At 56.1% G+C, this 15,980-nt stretch overlaps 9 protein-coding genes across 9 annotated transcripts; all 9 read left to right on the plus strand.

The window, feature by feature from the left end:
* Positions 1 to 769: 769 nt before the first annotated feature.
* Positions 770 to 1,840, plus strand: LBRM_20_3400 (conserved hypothetical protein; the record flags this gene model as incomplete). Its single annotated transcript, XM_001564570.2, has 1 exon — positions 770 to 1,840. One exon carries the CDS (start codon positions 770 to 772, stop codon positions 1,838 to 1,840), a length of 1,071 nt encoding a protein of 356 aa, XP_001564620.1.
* Positions 1,841 to 2,672: 832 nt separating this feature from the next.
* Positions 2,673 to 3,266, plus strand: LBRM_20_3410 (conserved hypothetical protein; the record flags this gene model as incomplete). Its single annotated transcript, XM_001564571.2, has 1 exon — positions 2,673 to 3,266. One exon carries the CDS (start codon positions 2,673 to 2,675, stop codon positions 3,264 to 3,266), a length of 594 nt encoding a protein of 197 aa, XP_001564621.2.
* Positions 3,267 to 4,227: 961 nt separating this feature from the next.
* On the plus strand, positions 4,228 to 4,800 carry LBRM_20_3420 (putative ribosomal protein L14; the record flags this gene model as incomplete). The annotated part of the gene is made up of 1 exon (XM_001564572.1): positions 4,228 to 4,800. The coding sequence occupies one exon, from the start codon at positions 4,228 to 4,230 to the stop codon at positions 4,798 to 4,800; it is 573 nt and encodes a 190-aa protein (XP_001564622.1).
* An 843-nt stretch (positions 4,801 to 5,643) lies between these two features.
* Positions 5,644 to 6,510, plus strand: LBRM_20_3430 (conserved hypothetical protein; the record flags this gene model as incomplete). Its single annotated transcript, XM_001564573.1, has 1 exon — positions 5,644 to 6,510. The coding sequence occupies one exon, from the start codon at positions 5,644 to 5,646 to the stop codon at positions 6,508 to 6,510; it is 867 nt and encodes a 288-aa protein (XP_001564623.1).
* Positions 6,511 to 7,223: 713 nt separating this feature from the next.
* LBRM_20_3440 (conserved hypothetical protein) lies at positions 7,224 to 7,925 on the plus strand (the record flags this gene model as incomplete). The annotated part of the gene is made up of 1 exon (XM_001564574.1): positions 7,224 to 7,925. One exon carries the CDS (start codon positions 7,224 to 7,226, stop codon positions 7,923 to 7,925), a length of 702 nt encoding a protein of 233 aa, XP_001564624.1.
* Positions 7,926 to 8,746: 821 nt separating this feature from the next.
* LBRM_20_3450 (conserved hypothetical protein) lies at positions 8,747 to 9,562 on the plus strand (the record flags this gene model as incomplete). The annotated part of the gene is made up of 1 exon (XM_001564575.1): positions 8,747 to 9,562. One exon carries the CDS (start codon positions 8,747 to 8,749, stop codon positions 9,560 to 9,562), a length of 816 nt encoding a protein of 271 aa, XP_001564625.1.
* An 863-nt stretch (positions 9,563 to 10,425) lies between these two features.
* Positions 10,426 to 11,118, plus strand: LBRM_20_3460 (putative aquaporin 9; the record flags this gene model as incomplete). Its single annotated transcript, XM_001564576.1, has 1 exon — positions 10,426 to 11,118. One exon carries the CDS (start codon positions 10,426 to 10,428, stop codon positions 11,116 to 11,118), a length of 693 nt encoding a protein of 230 aa, XP_001564626.1.
* A 1,506-nt stretch (positions 11,119 to 12,624) lies between these two features.
* Positions 12,625 to 12,966, plus strand: LBRM_20_3470 (putative small nuclear ribonucleoprotein; the record flags this gene model as incomplete). Its single annotated transcript, XM_001564577.1, has 1 exon — positions 12,625 to 12,966. One exon carries the CDS (start codon positions 12,625 to 12,627, stop codon positions 12,964 to 12,966), a length of 342 nt encoding a protein of 113 aa, XP_001564627.1.
* An 857-nt stretch (positions 12,967 to 13,823) lies between these two features.
* Positions 13,824 to 15,899, plus strand: LBRM_20_3480 (conserved hypothetical protein; the record flags this gene model as incomplete). Its single annotated transcript, XM_001564578.1, has 1 exon — positions 13,824 to 15,899. One exon carries the CDS (start codon positions 13,824 to 13,826, stop codon positions 15,897 to 15,899), a length of 2,076 nt encoding a protein of 691 aa, XP_001564628.1.
* Positions 15,900 to 15,980: the final 81 nt, after the last annotated feature.

The raw sequence follows: 15,980 nt of genomic DNA on the forward strand, positions 1-15,980 counted from the left end.
TGTTGTGTGCTCTGTGTGGACTGCTTCGGGAAAAAAAAAGAGCCACAGAGAGGCCTTGAATGGGGACCTAGCCCTAGCATTCTTGACAGAGGCTGGGCCTGAGGGACACATTCGACGCACGTACAAGCCCCCTTTTCAAAGGGGTAAGGACGTACGATGGCTACACGTATCCACGCACTTGTTCGCGTACGGCGCCTCTACCCTCTTGCCTAGGTGTAGCCGCAGCGAAAACAAAACGAAAACCCCATTACACTTTTCCTTCGGCAATGCAGGAGAGAGACGGCTGACCACTACAGGAGAACTCTGCGGGTGGGGGTGGATGAGCTTTGCTGTAACAAGCCTGTTGATGAAGGTGTACAGTTCACCTTTGTTTCCTTCTCTCTCACTTCGTGTGTCTCTCCCCCACGCTCCTCGACCGCGCCGTATTCGGCGCACACAGGGGACTCCCAGGAGAGCGTCTTTTTGTGCAGCCGCCCACTCAACTCTACGCGCAACACACCACCTGCCTTGTTGCTCGCCTACGCCTTCGCCATGTGAGGGGACGAGGCCGTTCTTTTCGTTGTTCGGATTTCCACCACAGGGCCCTGGTTTCCCCTGAGAAACAAACAAAAAAGAGAGAACGGCCTTGCACAGTCACTTTGCGCACCCGACTTTCTCTGCTGTACACCCTGAAGATGCCGAGTGGGTGCCCGCGGGCGTTGGTCTTTCCCGTTCTGTTTTTTTTTTTTTTGCTGCCGCTGCTCGCGGCGTCGCCTTGTGTTAGGCAGGGATGCGAGCGAGGCGCTCTTCCAAGTTTGCCGAGTACCTCTCCACCTACGCCATTCTCGGGCATGTTGGCATTCACCCGACGACGCTGATTGAAAAGCGTGATGCTGCAGTTGGGGTCGGTGTGTACGTGCGCGATGCTTGCGACGCCGGAACCTCCCTCCTCGCCGTCCCGTCGAATCGGTTCTGTTCCACTTCTGTGCTATCGCGAGTAGGACTTAAGACCACCTTTTGCAACCCGTGGACGGCGGGCAGCGAAGTGCTTGCGACGGGCTCCGCTGAGTCAGCTTGTGACGTTCAAGGCGGCATCCTTACTTTTCTCACAGGGAGTGCACAGTGGCCAGAGCTAGCATGGAGACTCGCCCTTGAGCAGCACCGCAGCGTGTCGCCTCTCTGGGGATGGCTGCAAAGCCTTCCGTCAGTGGAGGAGCTGACTGACCGTAAGGACGCGGCAGAGCGGCAGTGCCGAGTGCACCACACGATGCTGCTGCCCTACTACCTCAAAGGACGCCAGCGCATTCGAGAAGAGACGCGAGCCGCCTACGCGCAGCTTCGGCCCCATAATATTCTACCGTGCTTTGACCGCTTTGCGTGGGCAGTAGACGTAATCCTGTCTCGTGGACTGCTACTGCCGACAGCGTGGCCCGTCACTGCGGGTGCGTCCACGAACAGCGCGGCGGGCAGCGGACTAGAGGAAGGCAACAGCGACTCGCCGTCTGACTCGTCGCTCGAGTGCGGTATTGTGCCTTTTCTGGACCTTGTCAACGCCCCAGACGACATCGGCCGCGCGGTCAACGCAGATATCGAAGTCGCCACGTTGTTCGAGGACCTTCCGAAGTTCCTCAGAGACGACTTGGCGCCTGCCGCTGCCGCTAAAGAATGCGGCAGCGACGATGGATGTGCAGAGGTGAAACGTGTGCTAGAGACGCACTACTATCTCTGTCTTACCCTGCGGAAGCCGCTGCGTGCCTCTGAAGAGGTCATTCTGGACTGGCACGTGCCCATGTTGACGACTGGCGTGCTGGCGCCTGCTGACGACGCGATTGTCAGTCGTTTTCTCAAGTACATGTTTTAGCATGAATGGTACCCCTGCCGCCTTTGCTGTGTGTTGTTGACACCGACAGACTAGTGAGCCTCTTTTCCTGCTGCTCCCCTCCACCGAGACAGCTGGTCGTCTTTCAAGCGACCTGCTGACCAACTAAGAACGGCACGCCATGTTCACATGATGCGTAACAAGGACCTCTAATGGGATTGAACCCACCTTCTTGGACATTGAAACGAGAAAAGTGAAGAAGAATGCACCCTACACCGCCATACAACACTCACTGAATGGGTTGCGGTGTGTCGCTGACTTCGCGAGACATGTGCTTCAGTCTCACAGCTCCGAAAACCCTCACCTCTCCCCACGAGAGAGACCGTGAGTCTTCCTTCTGGTATGCTGACCTTGGCGTCCTCTCCTATCTTTTCTCTTATGTTTCTTTGCACCCTCTTTTCTGTCTTTACGGTGCTCTTTTCGCCTACGCGTGGGTTGTGGTCTCTCTTTTCATGCGATGCACCTCCTTTTTTTTCTTCGCTCATTCGTCACACCTGTGCCTCACTGTTTTGTGTTGGTGCGGTATTCAGCTTTACCGGCTCCTTGTTGATAAGCGTTTGACCGCAGCTGGTGCCAGTTGTTCGCCTTGTCGCCATTGTGATACTGTTGAGGTGGCGACTGGTGCTGACCTTTTTTCACTCCACTCACCACCACCACCACCACCACGATTGTGGTGGTGTTTATTTGGTTGTTGCTCTGCTCGTGATGCTTGTGCGCGCAAACCCGTGGGCTGCCCACCCCCCAATCACTCTCGTTCTCCCTGAGGCATTTAGCCCCCTGTCCAGCAGAGAAGGCCCACGTGCGCGGGGATCACATGTCTTTCACGTACCAGCGCATGAAGATGCGGGCGACTACCATCGCGGTGGACCACATGCGCAGCTTTTGTGACGGCTGCAACCTCGTCCTTGGCGCCGTCACGCATCCATTCAAGCGGCTTATCGGACGGGTGAAGGCAGAGGCGCCATGGGTGAACACAGCTGTGGCCTGCACCTTCATCACCATACTCCCTCTCATTTTTTATCCGTACATCAAGAAGTACGTCTTCAATGACGAGCGCGCTGCCGCCGAGGCGGAGCGCGTGCGGCTGTGCCTGCAGAAAGGCATTGACCCGTACCCGTACATGCGCCACAAGGACTTTGTGTACGGCAACTCAGCCCCCGTGCTGGCCAACGAGGAGCAAATTCCAAAGCGAATCGGCTGGGAATTCAACGCACTGGAGAATTACTACAAGAGGAAAGAAGAGCTTCGGCAGGAGGTGGGCGGCAACATCGATGACACTGTACAGAAGTTGATGGAGCTCAAGAGAGAACACCGGGGCATGTACGACAGGATGCGCGGCAAGCCAGGTACGGAGCCGCGCGATCTCATCTTCCGCGGCAGCAGCGAAGGGGACAAACTCACGTTGTAGACGACGAGAAAAATGGAACAGCGCACAGCCTCCATCCTCAAAGCGCTTCACCATCACCATCACCCCCTCACGCCGTGCTGCGACAGCTCGACACCCCCAAGAGTGTGTGCGCCCGTGTTGAGACGATAAGGTCGAGGCACCATTTTTCCTTTCCTTCGATGGCTGCACGTTTTCTGCTGTGGTTCCTTTGTTGTTTGTTGAACGTGGTGTTCGATGAAGTCGATTCATGGCTGTTTGCTGTCGTTTTGGTGGCCCTGCTTATCGAAGTCTCGGGGGTAGAAGAGAGACCATGGCGAGGGCCGACTGCTTCACTGAATGTCTGGCGCGGTTCACTGTCGTGGATGCTTTGGTCCTTGTTAGTATCATAGGCAACATGCCAAGACATTCTGCAGGGTGGCTGGTGGCGCACAAAAAGAAACGAGGCTCAAGTTGTTTGACTCAAGGACAGAAAGCGGTGCACACCCTCTGCCAAGTCTGCGTTGTCGCACAGGATGAACCGGAGGCAGACAATACAAAGGCCTCTTTTTTTTTCCAATAGCGAGACGTGGGCGCGTTCACAGAGGGTGTCTTAGCGCTCTCTGCAAAGCATAACGAAGATGAAGAGCCAGCGAACGCGTAGGCCAGGGAAAGGCAAGGACACTGTGTGCACTCCTCCAACGAATCAAGCGCTGACATACCACCCTTTCTCTTCCATCGCCGTCATTCCCTCTGCTCTCCCTCTATCCCACCTCTCCTCTTAATCTCGCTGTCGTTTCTTTCGTCTCCCTGTCACCCTGTTACTATGCTCTTTCTCTCCCCGTTGCCTAAACTACCCCACGCCTTACCCAACCATCGTCATTGACGCTCTGCTCAGCTGCGCTACGCTGCAGCTCACTCAGCAACTCGACGAGGCACCCACCGAAAAGGGAGAAGAGGCTCGCTTGTGTGTTCTTGTTCTCGAGACTGGGCGACAGAGTGTGCCATGCTGCGTTTGTTTCGGGCACGCTTGGCGCCCACCACCACCGATGCGGCAGCAAAGCTGCCTGCCGGCAACCCGGTGAACAAGACGTGGTTTCGCCACAATCTTATTATCCGGCGCAAGGGCTCGTACCGCTCTCGATGGGGCAACGGCACGGAAGGGTACGGTGCTGGCGTTCCCCTTAGTGACCAGGTGAAGCTGCACTGTGTGGACAACACAAACTGCAAGCATGTGCGTCTTATCGCCAAGGCGACGGCCGAGCGCTTTGCACACTGCCGCGTCTTTCCTGCCGTGGCTCACCGTGTGTCGGTGCAGCGCTTCAAGGGACGTGGCGGGGGTGGTGAAGTCTCGCGCCATCGCGTTAAGCCTGGGAACATATACTGGGTCTGCCTCTTCACACGTCGCCAAACAAACACTCGCATGAGTGGCTTGCAGACGAACTTTGACCGTAACACCTGTATTATTATGAATGATCAGCGTGTACCGTTAGGGACGCGGGTGATGTACTGCGCCGGCCGTCACGTGAATCACAAGTATCACCTGAAGGCTGTCGTACTGGCCAACTTTTTTGTGTGAGTCGACGCTACTCTTTCTCTCTCACTCATTCACATGTGCGGACTGGAAGCGATCGGCCCGTGCAGAGAGTCGTTGCTGCGTGCGTGCGTAGCGCCGCCTTTTGTGTGCTCCTTGCCTTGGTTGTTGGCCCGCGTTGGCCGCCTGTTTTGGTGTCGTTCGCGTTTACATGCCGTCATAAGAGGAACCCCCTTCCAGAAGCGTAAAAGGCGCCTCCTGCACAGACACGGCCGTGCGACGCTTTGCTGTTCTCGCCGCCCCTGTCGGTGTATGTATGCAGGTGTGCTCGCCGCCCTTTTTTCCTTCATCCCCAGCGTGATACACGGAATGGCATCAGCCGGGCTGTTTTGTGGGGTGATGATTCACCGTGTATGGCCACCACTGCGTCGCATCCGCGCCTTTCTTGACGACAGTCGCTCGCTCGCTCCTCTCTCAAGGCAAAGGAAACTCTCAAGGCCCTGCCTTCCTCTTCCACCTCTCCTCCCTCTCTCCGCTTCCTTTTACGATTGCGGTCCGTGTCCGCGCGCTTGCACGAGTAAAACAGAGGCCACTAAGAACTGCCACACTGACTTGGAGCACTCGCCACAGGAGCAGCGCTAGTACGACTACTGCACCAGCGAACGCCTTGGTGCTCGTGTACGCCAATACCCCCCTTTCCTCTCTTCAAAACTCTCCTCTATTCTTACCCCACTCCTGTCTGCCTGTCGACAGTGAGAGGCCCACGCGAACGACGCCAACAACGACAAAGCAGCCCTCTTGGCGTTGCCAAAAACCTTCAGAGCAAAGCGGCCTCAGAGCCTTTCTCCATCGACTAAAGGCACACTGTATCGCGGCAGGTGGTGGGAGATGCCGGCAGTTGTGGAGCAGTTGCCCTCGTCAGACGACGACAATGGCGAGCCGTCGCTGGCACCCCCCATGCAATGTGCACAACTAGGCAAGGATAGCAGCCTAGCCGGCGCACCCCAAGTAGAGGTTTCCACCGCCGGCGCCGGTGCTGAAGCGGAGGGCCGAGCCCAGCAGGATGAAGCAGTGTGCAGCAGTGCGGAGCGCGTTGTAGATGTGGAAGAGTGCGCTCGACTCAAAGCAGCTGGAAATGAGCTCTTTAAGGACGGCGACATCTCGGAGGCACTCACGCTGTATCGCAAGGCATTGTGGTGCGCCCCTATCAAGCCTGTGCCACCGCGTCCCGCCACTACAAGCACGCCTAGCGCTTCAAGGACGTCAGATGCCAACGCCCCGGCTGAGGGTGAGGACGCAGCAACGAAATGCGACGAGGGTGGGGCGGAGAAGCAGCCGGAAGACACGACCGACTACACCCTTACGGCGCAGGTGTACTGCAACGCCGGTTTTTGCCTCATGAAGCTGGATGTAAAGGAGGAGGCGGCCCACATGTTGTCAGAGGCAATCCGACACGATGACTCGTATTTGAGAGCGTACATCCGCCGTGCGGAGTGCTACTACAGCATGCAGAAGTGGTCCAGCGCTTATGGAGATTACGAGTGCTACGAGAAGCTTGGCGGGGTGCTCGACGCGCAAGGTCACGCCCATAAGGCGGCTTCCAAAGCGAAGGTGGATGAGGAGATGCAAAAAATGTGGGGTGAGCTGAAGAGCCTTGGCAACAAAATTCTCGGTAATTTTGGCTTGTCGACGGACAACTTCAAATTTGACAAAGACCCCAACACGGGCGGCTACTCGATGCGTTTTGAGCGATAGGGAAGTTCTGAAGCGGATGCGGAGAAGAGGCTGGCCGCTAGTCTTGGGCGTGATGCCTCCTCATTGCATGCTGCGTCTTTGTGCTTGTGCGAAGCGGGCACTACTTTAAACGCTATTCTGATGCTTGAACGGCTCTTTCGTTTGTGCTTGTTTTTTTCTTCTAGCGCACACCACTCCTCTCCCCGCTTCTGTCAGTGAGGGCACCGGTGGGTGGGGATGTTGGCTGCACGGATGGTGAACGAAACTGAAAAGAGAGAGAATGCAAGTGCGTAGGGGGCTTTCCGTCACCCTGTAGCGCACAGGCGCACGCCAAGGGCAATATCCCATTCTGTGGCGCTGTCATTTGACTCATCATGGGAGGAGCCACGGCTGTCTGGCGCCTGTGATCTTTTTCTTTGTTTCTGCAAGATGTCGTCACACCCCTGCATACGCGTGCAGCGAAGACTTATCTTCTTTCAATTTACTCTTCATCCCGTTCTCCCTTGCGGACTTGTTGGTTTGGGTTTCTCTTTCTTATCTGAAGGACTATAGCGCTCACCGACGGCGCGCACTGGTCGCATCGAAGCACAAAAGGGCCACTGTGACACGGCAGCGAAGGCCAAACGGCTGAGGCGCATGAAAGGGCCGCTGGTGTCAAGTACATTCCGGTTGACGGTCTTTTCCTCCTCTCGTAACTATACCCGATGGGTGAGGCACGCTCTTCCCCCGTTTTCATGGCTGTAACGCCGCACGTTGCACAGCGACAGGAAGCCTTGAGGCAGCTCGAGAGATTGCCTCACGACGTACTTAGTGGTATGCTGTGCGACGTTAAAGCGCAGCTCCAACAGGAGCGCCGCGCCCTTTCTGACGGACAGAAAGAGCTCGAGCACGTTCAGCTGCAGCTAGCCAAACTCAATAAAGACTTGAAGACTGTGCAGAGGCAGCGAGAGCAGGAGCATCAACAGGCAAGCAAATGTGCCGATGCTGTTGCACGCACGTCTCGGTTGCTGCGGGCGGCCAGACGCCGCGGACCAAAGTATGAGGAGGCAATTGCACGAACACTAGACGAGATTCACCAGATTCGTCGCGGCCACGTCGCCGTTGCCGCCCCCCCTACGTCTCCGTCAGCCATTTCAGTCGATATGGACGTGTCTTCTATCAACGCATCTGCCCAGCACCACGCGCACGTGTCCGTTGGGGTGGCAGTGCCGCCGACATTGGCGCGAGAGTCGAATCGAGCTGCCGCGGCTGCCAGAGCAGCAAATGAAGGACAGCGGCTCTCGGTATTCCTGCACGCGCTGGAGAAGCGCGTAGCGCGCGTGGAGCGTGAGAATCGAATGCTGCTGAGGAGTATCGACATCTTGAACCGTGGTGATGCTTCATCAGCGAGGCTTTATCACGAGTTGGAGTCCCTTCGCTTTTTACGTGGCGTATGACAGGAGAAATGACCAGCGTCATGCACCGACTGTATCGACTTTAACGGTGTATGTGTACATGCGTGCCTGTCTGGGTCCATATGCTCTCCTGACTTTCCTCTGCAGTCGCTAACGTCTTTGAGGCGTTTTGTTTTTGTTTTTGTATGTGTAGGTGGCGCACCGACGAGGCGTCGACATACTTCTCCTTCGAGGGAGTAATGCGGACGATAGAGGATTTCCCACCTTCTGTGCGTCTGCTATAAACTTTGTTGCCGAGTGGAGAGAAGAACAGGAAACGAAAAGAGGGAACCTGCCATGGGAAAGGAACAGAGACAGAGAGTCGCGTTGCTCCGTGTTGGTGCATGCGTCGGCTCGTGCAACCTTTATATAGATCAGAAATGTCCCTCTCGTGTGCGTGCGTTTATGGGTGCACAGAAGGCGGACACCTTCGCCGTAGGGGAGGATGCTGCTGTGGTGCACACGTATGCATGCGCTCTTTTTTTTTGTATCTCTGTTTCACTTGTCATCGGAAGCGTCTCGTCCGTCTCGTCTTTCTCTCTTCCCATCTCTCTTGTCGCCCCATCCACCCCCTTTCAACCCCACCTCGCCATAAAAGTACGCTCATACATGCAGTCTCGTGCGCTCATAACCTGGCGAGTTTTTTGAAGGTCTCAGTGCGCACGTAACATGGGAAGCACAGGCTTGCCTGTGTATCACAATAACCGCCGCCGCCGCCGCAGCGACAAAGCAGAGGTGGTATAGAGTAACAGAACTCTGTTCCTGACGCCAAAGAGAAAAAGGAGTCTGTTACACCTCTGCTCGTGTTACTTTCACAGCGCTTCATGTTGCGACTCAGCGCTAGCCCATACGAGGAGTCGTTGAGCATTCCAGAGCTCTTCGTGAGGTATCTCAAAGCGAGCAGTTGGACAGATCAACTGGCCATTGTTCATGCCAATCCCTTGCTCTTTACAGACGACATTGTAGCGGCCCTGAGGGATGCACGCGTCCAGATTGACAAGACGGCTCGGGAGGTGAAGGAGGCCTGCCGAGTGATCGACGCTGTCTCTGGCACCCTCGAGTACACGGATACACAAATTGAGCTGCAGCGAAGCGAGTCCAAGGCGCTCTTGGACGACGATACGCTTCTCAAGAAATTTGCTACCTCTTTGGCGAGTCTCTTGGAAGCACGAGAAACGGCGGGGTTGGCGGTGCTACCTTCCGCCCCTTGTCTCTCGACCGCCGGTCACGTCTCACGGAGTCCTGGTACACTTCAACAAAACTCGCCCGAGATGTGGTTTAGGCAACCGTCTCTGGTTTTCTCTGTTCTCGCGTTCCTGCCGGCAGAGGAAATCTTTATGGCGGTGGAAAACGTCTGTCGGGCGTGGCAGGGGTGGCTCTTCATGCCTGACATGTCCCGCTTTTTCTGGGTGGGCTGCGTGCAGCGCGAGTTTCCACAGCAACTACAGGCACTGCTGCAGACCGTCGGCGGCGATCTCTATCAGTGTGATTGGCGGTCGCTTGCTATGTTGTGCGTAACGGAAGTGGAGCGCACGCGGGAGAAGTGGGAGGAGGCGGATGAGGCAAGTGGTGGAGGGTGTGTGTTGCCTCTTTTACCGCAGCAGAGGGTGCCTGCTTGCTCTGGAGATGGCGCTGCTTGATTGCCCGTTTCTCTCACCCTCACCTACCCACGCCTATCGTGCTATCACGTATACGAGGAGCTCCCCCTCCCCCCCTCCCCCGAACACACACACATGCACACACATGCCGTGATTCAGCCACGACCCCCGGGCCTGCGAACTGAGGGACGCCAAACGCCACAACAAAAAAAGGGAGAGGGCACACACTCCATTATCAGAACTCTACGCTGCTGTGAGGTATGGAGCACTTCAAAGTTGTTTCTACTGTGTTGAAAGTGCTGCGGGTGCGGCAGCCTAGGGTAATTCTTGCTTCACCTTGCCCATCTACGCGTCCCTCTCTTCAAGGTTCTCTTCTGTCTCTGTTCTCTCGCTTCGTTTTGTGTTTCGAGGGAGGCTTCGCTGTTGCCCCTGCTTTCCCCTTTTACACCCTTATATGACACACACACCGCACTTGACGTGCGTGGCTCTTTGTCTTTGCCTCTCACGCTTCCTCCGCAGCCATCAAGAGGGCACGAAAAGCAGACACCCCCCCCACCACCACCACACACGTACGGAAATACATGCAGTAGCAGTGTATCTCTGCTGTCACCCCCCCCCCCCCCCGTATCCCTCTCTAGCGTGCCACCGCGACAGGCACCATCGCAGCAGTGGAAATACGAAAAACAAAAGGCTTCGAATGAAGGCCGCATCGCCGTTCGGGTACGCGCGTGTTTGTGTGCGTGTGTTTCGCTATAGGTAGCGTCTTCTCACTGTATCCTCCTGTGCTCAGCGCTTCTTTACTCACGCCCTCAATACTTACCACCTCATCGTTCCCTCTTCTCTGACTTTGTTCTTTCATTGCAGCTAACCCTGTCCGCGCAGCTCCACGACTGTGTTGTCCCGCAATGCTCTCCGAGTTCCTCAGTCAGCTGGTGGCGGAGTTTGTTGGTACCTTCTTGTTTGTGCTAACGATCATATTGGCTTCCGTCGGAGTCGGCTCGCTCGCGCCTATTCCGATTGGCTTCATGTTGGCGGCAATGTGCTTCACGTTCGGCTATATCAGCGGTGCACACTTCAACCCCGCTATCTCATTTGCCATCTTCATCAACCGGAAAATGACGCTACGTCAAACTGTGCTGTACGTTATGATGCAGCTCGGCGGCTCTTTCTGCGCCTCACTCTACGCATCTGCAATCATTGGTCTAAAGATCCCCGTACCGGTGCCAAATGAAAATCTGGCTGGCACCTGGCAAGCTCTGCTCTGCGAGCTTGTGTACACGTTCGCTCTCACCTCGGTGGTGCTGCACGTCTACTTCTCCCGTCAGCACTCCAATGACTTTTACGGCTTCGCCATTGGCATGATGCTCATGGCGGCTGGCTTCTCAGTTGGCGGGTTCACCGGCGGTGCCTTCAACCCAGCCGTCGCCACAGGCACGCAACTGGTGCTGTGCTTATACAATAATTGCGACCCACTTTTCTACGTCTGGGTGTACTGGATCGCCCCGATCGGTGGCGCCGTCATCGCCAGCATCGTCTATCAGCTGCTGGATGCTCACGAACGTGTACCAGTGGTGCTAAGCAAGGAGGCAGTGTATTGAGACAGCAAAGGTATGTGTATGTGTGTGTCCTTGTCCTTGTCCGTGCGCGACATAATCAGCATCTCTGTACGTTTGATGTTGCGACTTCCTACTCTCCTTTCACATCTCTGTAGGTTCACTGAAGCGGAGGATTCGCGTCTCGGTCCACGCCACGAACAGGGACATGCTTAGCCTTCTTCCCTCCGTCCCGCCCAACACGCAGGCACAGCTGCCTACCGGTGTACTTCCGAGTGGAATCCATTGTCACTCCCCTTTTCGCTCATGTACACGTTTCGAGGGTTTTCTTTCCCTACCACTGAGCAAGGAGGAGGAGGAAGGAGCGGGGAGGGGGGTGGGGAAGCGCTAGGCCTGCCTGTTTGTGTCTCTCTTGTCGTTGTAGAGTTTCCTCTCCTCATGCTGTTTGCTTGTACCCTCGTACGGGTCTCCTTCGCACTGCGTGCAGCCTTGCTGCTTCCTTTTCATTTACTTCCGCGTGCGTGGGCTTCAGTGTTGGCATCTACGTTTCGCCCGTTAGTGGAGTGCGTGAAGAGGTGCTCGTGCGTCCGTGGGAGCGGCACGTGGGTGCGTGTGTGTGTTGACGTCTGTGCCGTGCCGAAGGTGCGATTTTCCGCTGATGCGCATCTCCTGCCCATGACAACATGCACCAATTTTTCGAACTCAGCTGTGCATGCTTGTGCATGGAGGTATCTTCGTAGAGCACTCGCTGCCATTTGCCAGGCGCTCACAGAAGGGAAAACGAAAAAGGGTAGAGGTACGCACCCCGCACTCTAGGCTAGGAGTGTCGCAGTGTGGGTATCGCTGCGTGACCTACCATGGCTTGTGAGGCGTACGATGACGTTATGCTTGACCCTGAAACTGTTGATGAGGGAAGAGGGTGGGGGTGGGGTGGGGGGTAATTGTGCTTTAGGCCTCACCTGCGGCCTCGTACATAGAGGCACTTGGCCTTCGCATACGATCTCACGTTCCTTTCTGTTCGCTCCCCCAGCATCGTACTCTCTGTTTTCCTCCGCCTCTCCTTCTCTGCTCACGACTCACATGTACGTCGGCGCCTCCCTCTTTTTTTTTTTGGCACGCTGTTCTTCACTGACGCAGAGTGTGGTATTGCTGAAGCAGCACAAGGAAAGAGGAGTAGCCGGTGTACCACATCCCTCGTACCCCCCCCACCCACCCACCCACACACCACGTACGTGCTCACCTTTCGCGCACGTACGTAGCTGCACCTGCCAAGGCGGACAAGAAGATTGGGACACACAACAGAACGCCCTCCTTGTTTGGGCGTGGCAGTAGCCTTCTCTTTTGGCTGGTTGCTGCGGCGACTTGTGAATTAACCTATCCTCGTTTCTGTGTGTATCTGTGTTGGCCCGTGTCGCTGGGGGCGCCACGTTCCTTGTTCTCCTCTTTTCCTCCAGGTGACCGCTCCCACGAATACTCAGGTCAAAGCCTGAGGCTGAGTAGTGGCGGGATTTTCTTTGATTGGGGACTTCGACAGCCACGCTCGCGAGCAAAATGGCGGAGAGCATTCCGATGAAGGTGCTCTTCGATGCGCTGCACCTGAAGGTCTCCATAGAAGTCGCTACCGGGGAGGTGTACCACGGCATCGTAGAGGAGTTGCAGAACAACATGAATGTGCTACTTAAAAATGCCACCAAGACTACACGGGGCGGTAAAGAGACCAAAATGGACTCCGTCTTTGTACGAGGCTCGAACATCGTCTTCTTCCAGTTGCCGGATGCGCTGCAGACCAGTCCTGCGTTGCTCCGTGCTGGCGAAATCGTGTCCAAGGCAAAAGACACACGTGGCGATGGCAAGGGGTTTGGTGCGTCACGCAAGCGTGCTCGCAACTCGTAGGGCGACAGCGCACCCGAGCCTTTTTTTCAGCGCTGCGCTAACATTTCCTTCCCAACGCTTCTGCAAAGAGGGGACTTTAATCATCTCCAAATTCTATGGCGTGGCGGTTCTGCGTGTACCTCTTTAGGGTCTCCTCCCTGTGTTTCTATGTGTGTGTGTGTGTGTGTGTGTGTGTGTGGTTAGCGTAGATGTATGTGTGATGGGTTCGATTGTGCCGGCGTTGCCACGTGGGGACGCGATCAGAGTCGTGTGTGTCTTCGTAAAAGAGCGAAACAAGAGGAAATCGAAACGGAGAGAGCCTTGCTCGCACGCAAAGTATGAGGCCCACCTCACCTCTCTTGTGAAGCAGTGCCAGGCCTGGATAGTGACGAAGTGGGGAATGTACTTGATGGGGAGAAAAAGGGCCTTCGCCTCTCGTGGCGTTCTCAGGGACGGCGAAAAGTGTCGGGACGACTTGCTCGACGTCCGATGTGACTCAAAGGACACCTTTTGCAGTCCTCGCTCCTGTGGCCAGCAGTTCTTCAAGGAAGTTGTGTCGGCAAGGGGCTTTGTCTTTCAAATTTGAGGAGATACCTTCAAGGCAGTTTGAGGTACACAGCAGGTGCGCTCTCTCTCTCTCCTGTGCATATTTCCTACGTGGTGGTGCTACAACCCCTCCCCTCCTTCTTCCCCCGGGCGCGCCTCTTGTTTTGTGTGTGTGCCGCGTTGTTTTTCTGGAAGACAAGCAACAATACGGTGTGGCACAACCTCTCCCCACTCTCTACTCCTTATGCGAGCCGCTGGTCGCTCGCTGGCTGGCTGTAATGACGCATGTGTGTTGTGGGCGCCTGGTCTGAGATTTTTTTCCTTCCCTTTTCATGCACCGCCCCACACGCGCCCCTTTTCGCCTCGCGCATGTCCGAGGCTCAGCAGTGGCCGACGCGCCTGCTGCGGTAACGCTGGCAGAAGCGCGATACATTTCACAGACGCCCCCACGCCTTAGCGCTCCTGCCATGAAACTCCCAGAGCTGCGGACGCAACAGACGGTCCTTCGTAGCGGCCATGCAGATGTCAGCCTATATGTGTCGGAATCTACCACACTCACCGAAGATATGCGGTGCATGATAAGGAGGTCACCTCGTGCGGCTGAGCCTCCAGCTGCAAAAGGTCGGCCATATCTGCCTTCCTCACTAGAGCCCATCAACTCTACTGCACAGCTCCTTAATTCAAGCAAACTGCTCAGCAGTGACGGTCCCACGACGCTCATGCCTCACAAAGATGTGGCAGAGGACAAAACGGAGTCTTGTCTTTCCCACGTGAGCGCGGTGGAGTCGCTGCTGTCGCGGCAGCAGTACGTCGATGTGTACTTTGTCGTTTCGTCCCTTCTCACAACCGACAACGGCGCAGCAAAGGTGGTGGAATCGGAAGAGAGACGCCGCCTGCGCCTTCTCAGCTACCGCTGCCTGTGCAGCTATGCCTTGATACGGTTCAAGGAGTGCTGCGAGGACGGCAGAGCTGCTCTGGCACTTTACCGACACTTGCAGGACAAAAAGAGTTCCCCTTCTCTTGAAATGTCTGATGAGAGACTGCATAGCCGTGTCGTACAGGCACTGCTAGGTGCGCTTATCATGCGCGAGATGTACAACCATGTGGAAGAGCTGCGGCTGATTGTGCCACCTCTGATGGACACCAGTAGCGAACCGACGTCAAACGAGTTCTTTCATATACCGCCTCCGCCTTTGTTGGAAGCACAGGAGAGCGCAATACCATTTCTGGCGTCCTTTCGCCGGCACGTTGCGGCGCAGCGTTGGAGCGACGCCGCGCAGACAATCGACGGCAGTGCCACCGCCCAGAGTTGGGTGAAGGCAACACCGCTCTGTGCCATGTTTGCTTTTGTGCGGTTGGAGCTGCACGACCCGAAGGCCGCCCGAGCGCTGCTTCTCCCCTACCTCGCCTCTCTCCCTGAACCGCCGTCGTGGGAAGCGCTCTCTACCGCACCTGTTGAGCACGCGCAGCTCTGGAGCCATTTCAGCTCTCACTATGTCTTCTCCACGACACTACTCGCCAAGGCTTCCTTCATGTCTGGCAGCGCATACCTTAACATCTCTGCGGCTCTGCTACAGCGTGTACTGCGGCTCAACCCCTCTTATGCTCCGGCACGCCTCTTCGCAGAGTTTGTGCTCTCGTACGAGGCACAGCAGCAGCGCATCGATGCTGCCATGTCTGCCAATGACTACCCAAAGGTCTTGTCGGTGACGGCTGAGATGCTGCGCATGCCTGAGGTCACGAGGCTCGTGCATGCTGAGCTCTACCTGATGCGAACCCAGGCACAGTGGATGCGACGTCAACCGCTGGAGGTGGTACACGAAGCCTCGCGGTGCGTGCAGTGTGACCCGAAATGTGCGCTTGCTTTTCGACTTCGGGCCGATGCCTTCGCAATGATGAACCGAGAGGCAGAGGCGACTGCAGACCGCGCTGTGGCGATGCATCTGCACTCGAAGGTCGACGCTGTTTTTGATGAGCTGCGAGTGCAACGTTCACGCTACGACACCACGCAGGTGGAAGCAAGTGCAAAAAGGCACTCTGTTCCGGCATTTACATCGTTCCAATCCGCGTCAGCACCACCTCGCGCGCCACCGCGGAAACGTTTTTGCAGCAGCACCCGAAGATCGGATGCCAAGTCGCAGAAGTGTGCCAACGCGGATCTTCTTCTGCCAGGACTGCGAACGCACTATGAAGTCCTGGGCGTCTCTAGCGACGCCCCCGAGGTGGAGATCCGAAAGCGCTATCGCCAACTCACCCTTCAGTGTCACCCAGACCGGTTTGTCGGTGCAACAGAGATCAATCAACGAGCTGCGCTTGAAGCGTTCCAGCTTCTGGGAGATGCCTATAGTGTTCTCTCCGACGTGCAGCTCCGGGCAGCCTACGACGTTGGGCTGCTCAGCCTTCATTGAAGATGTATAGCTAGCTTCCTCACCTCTCTTATGTTGGTTCTCCTTTTCACTGCGGTTGTCAAGAGGCTCTTTGTATCTTCA

The sequence above is a fragment of the Leishmania braziliensis genome, assembly GCF_000002845.2.
Source record: "Leishmania braziliensis MHOM/BR/75/M2904 contig, possible fusion of chromosomes 20 and 34".
Classification (NCBI taxonomy): Eukaryota; Euglenozoa; class Kinetoplastea; order Trypanosomatida; family Trypanosomatidae; genus Leishmania; species Leishmania braziliensis.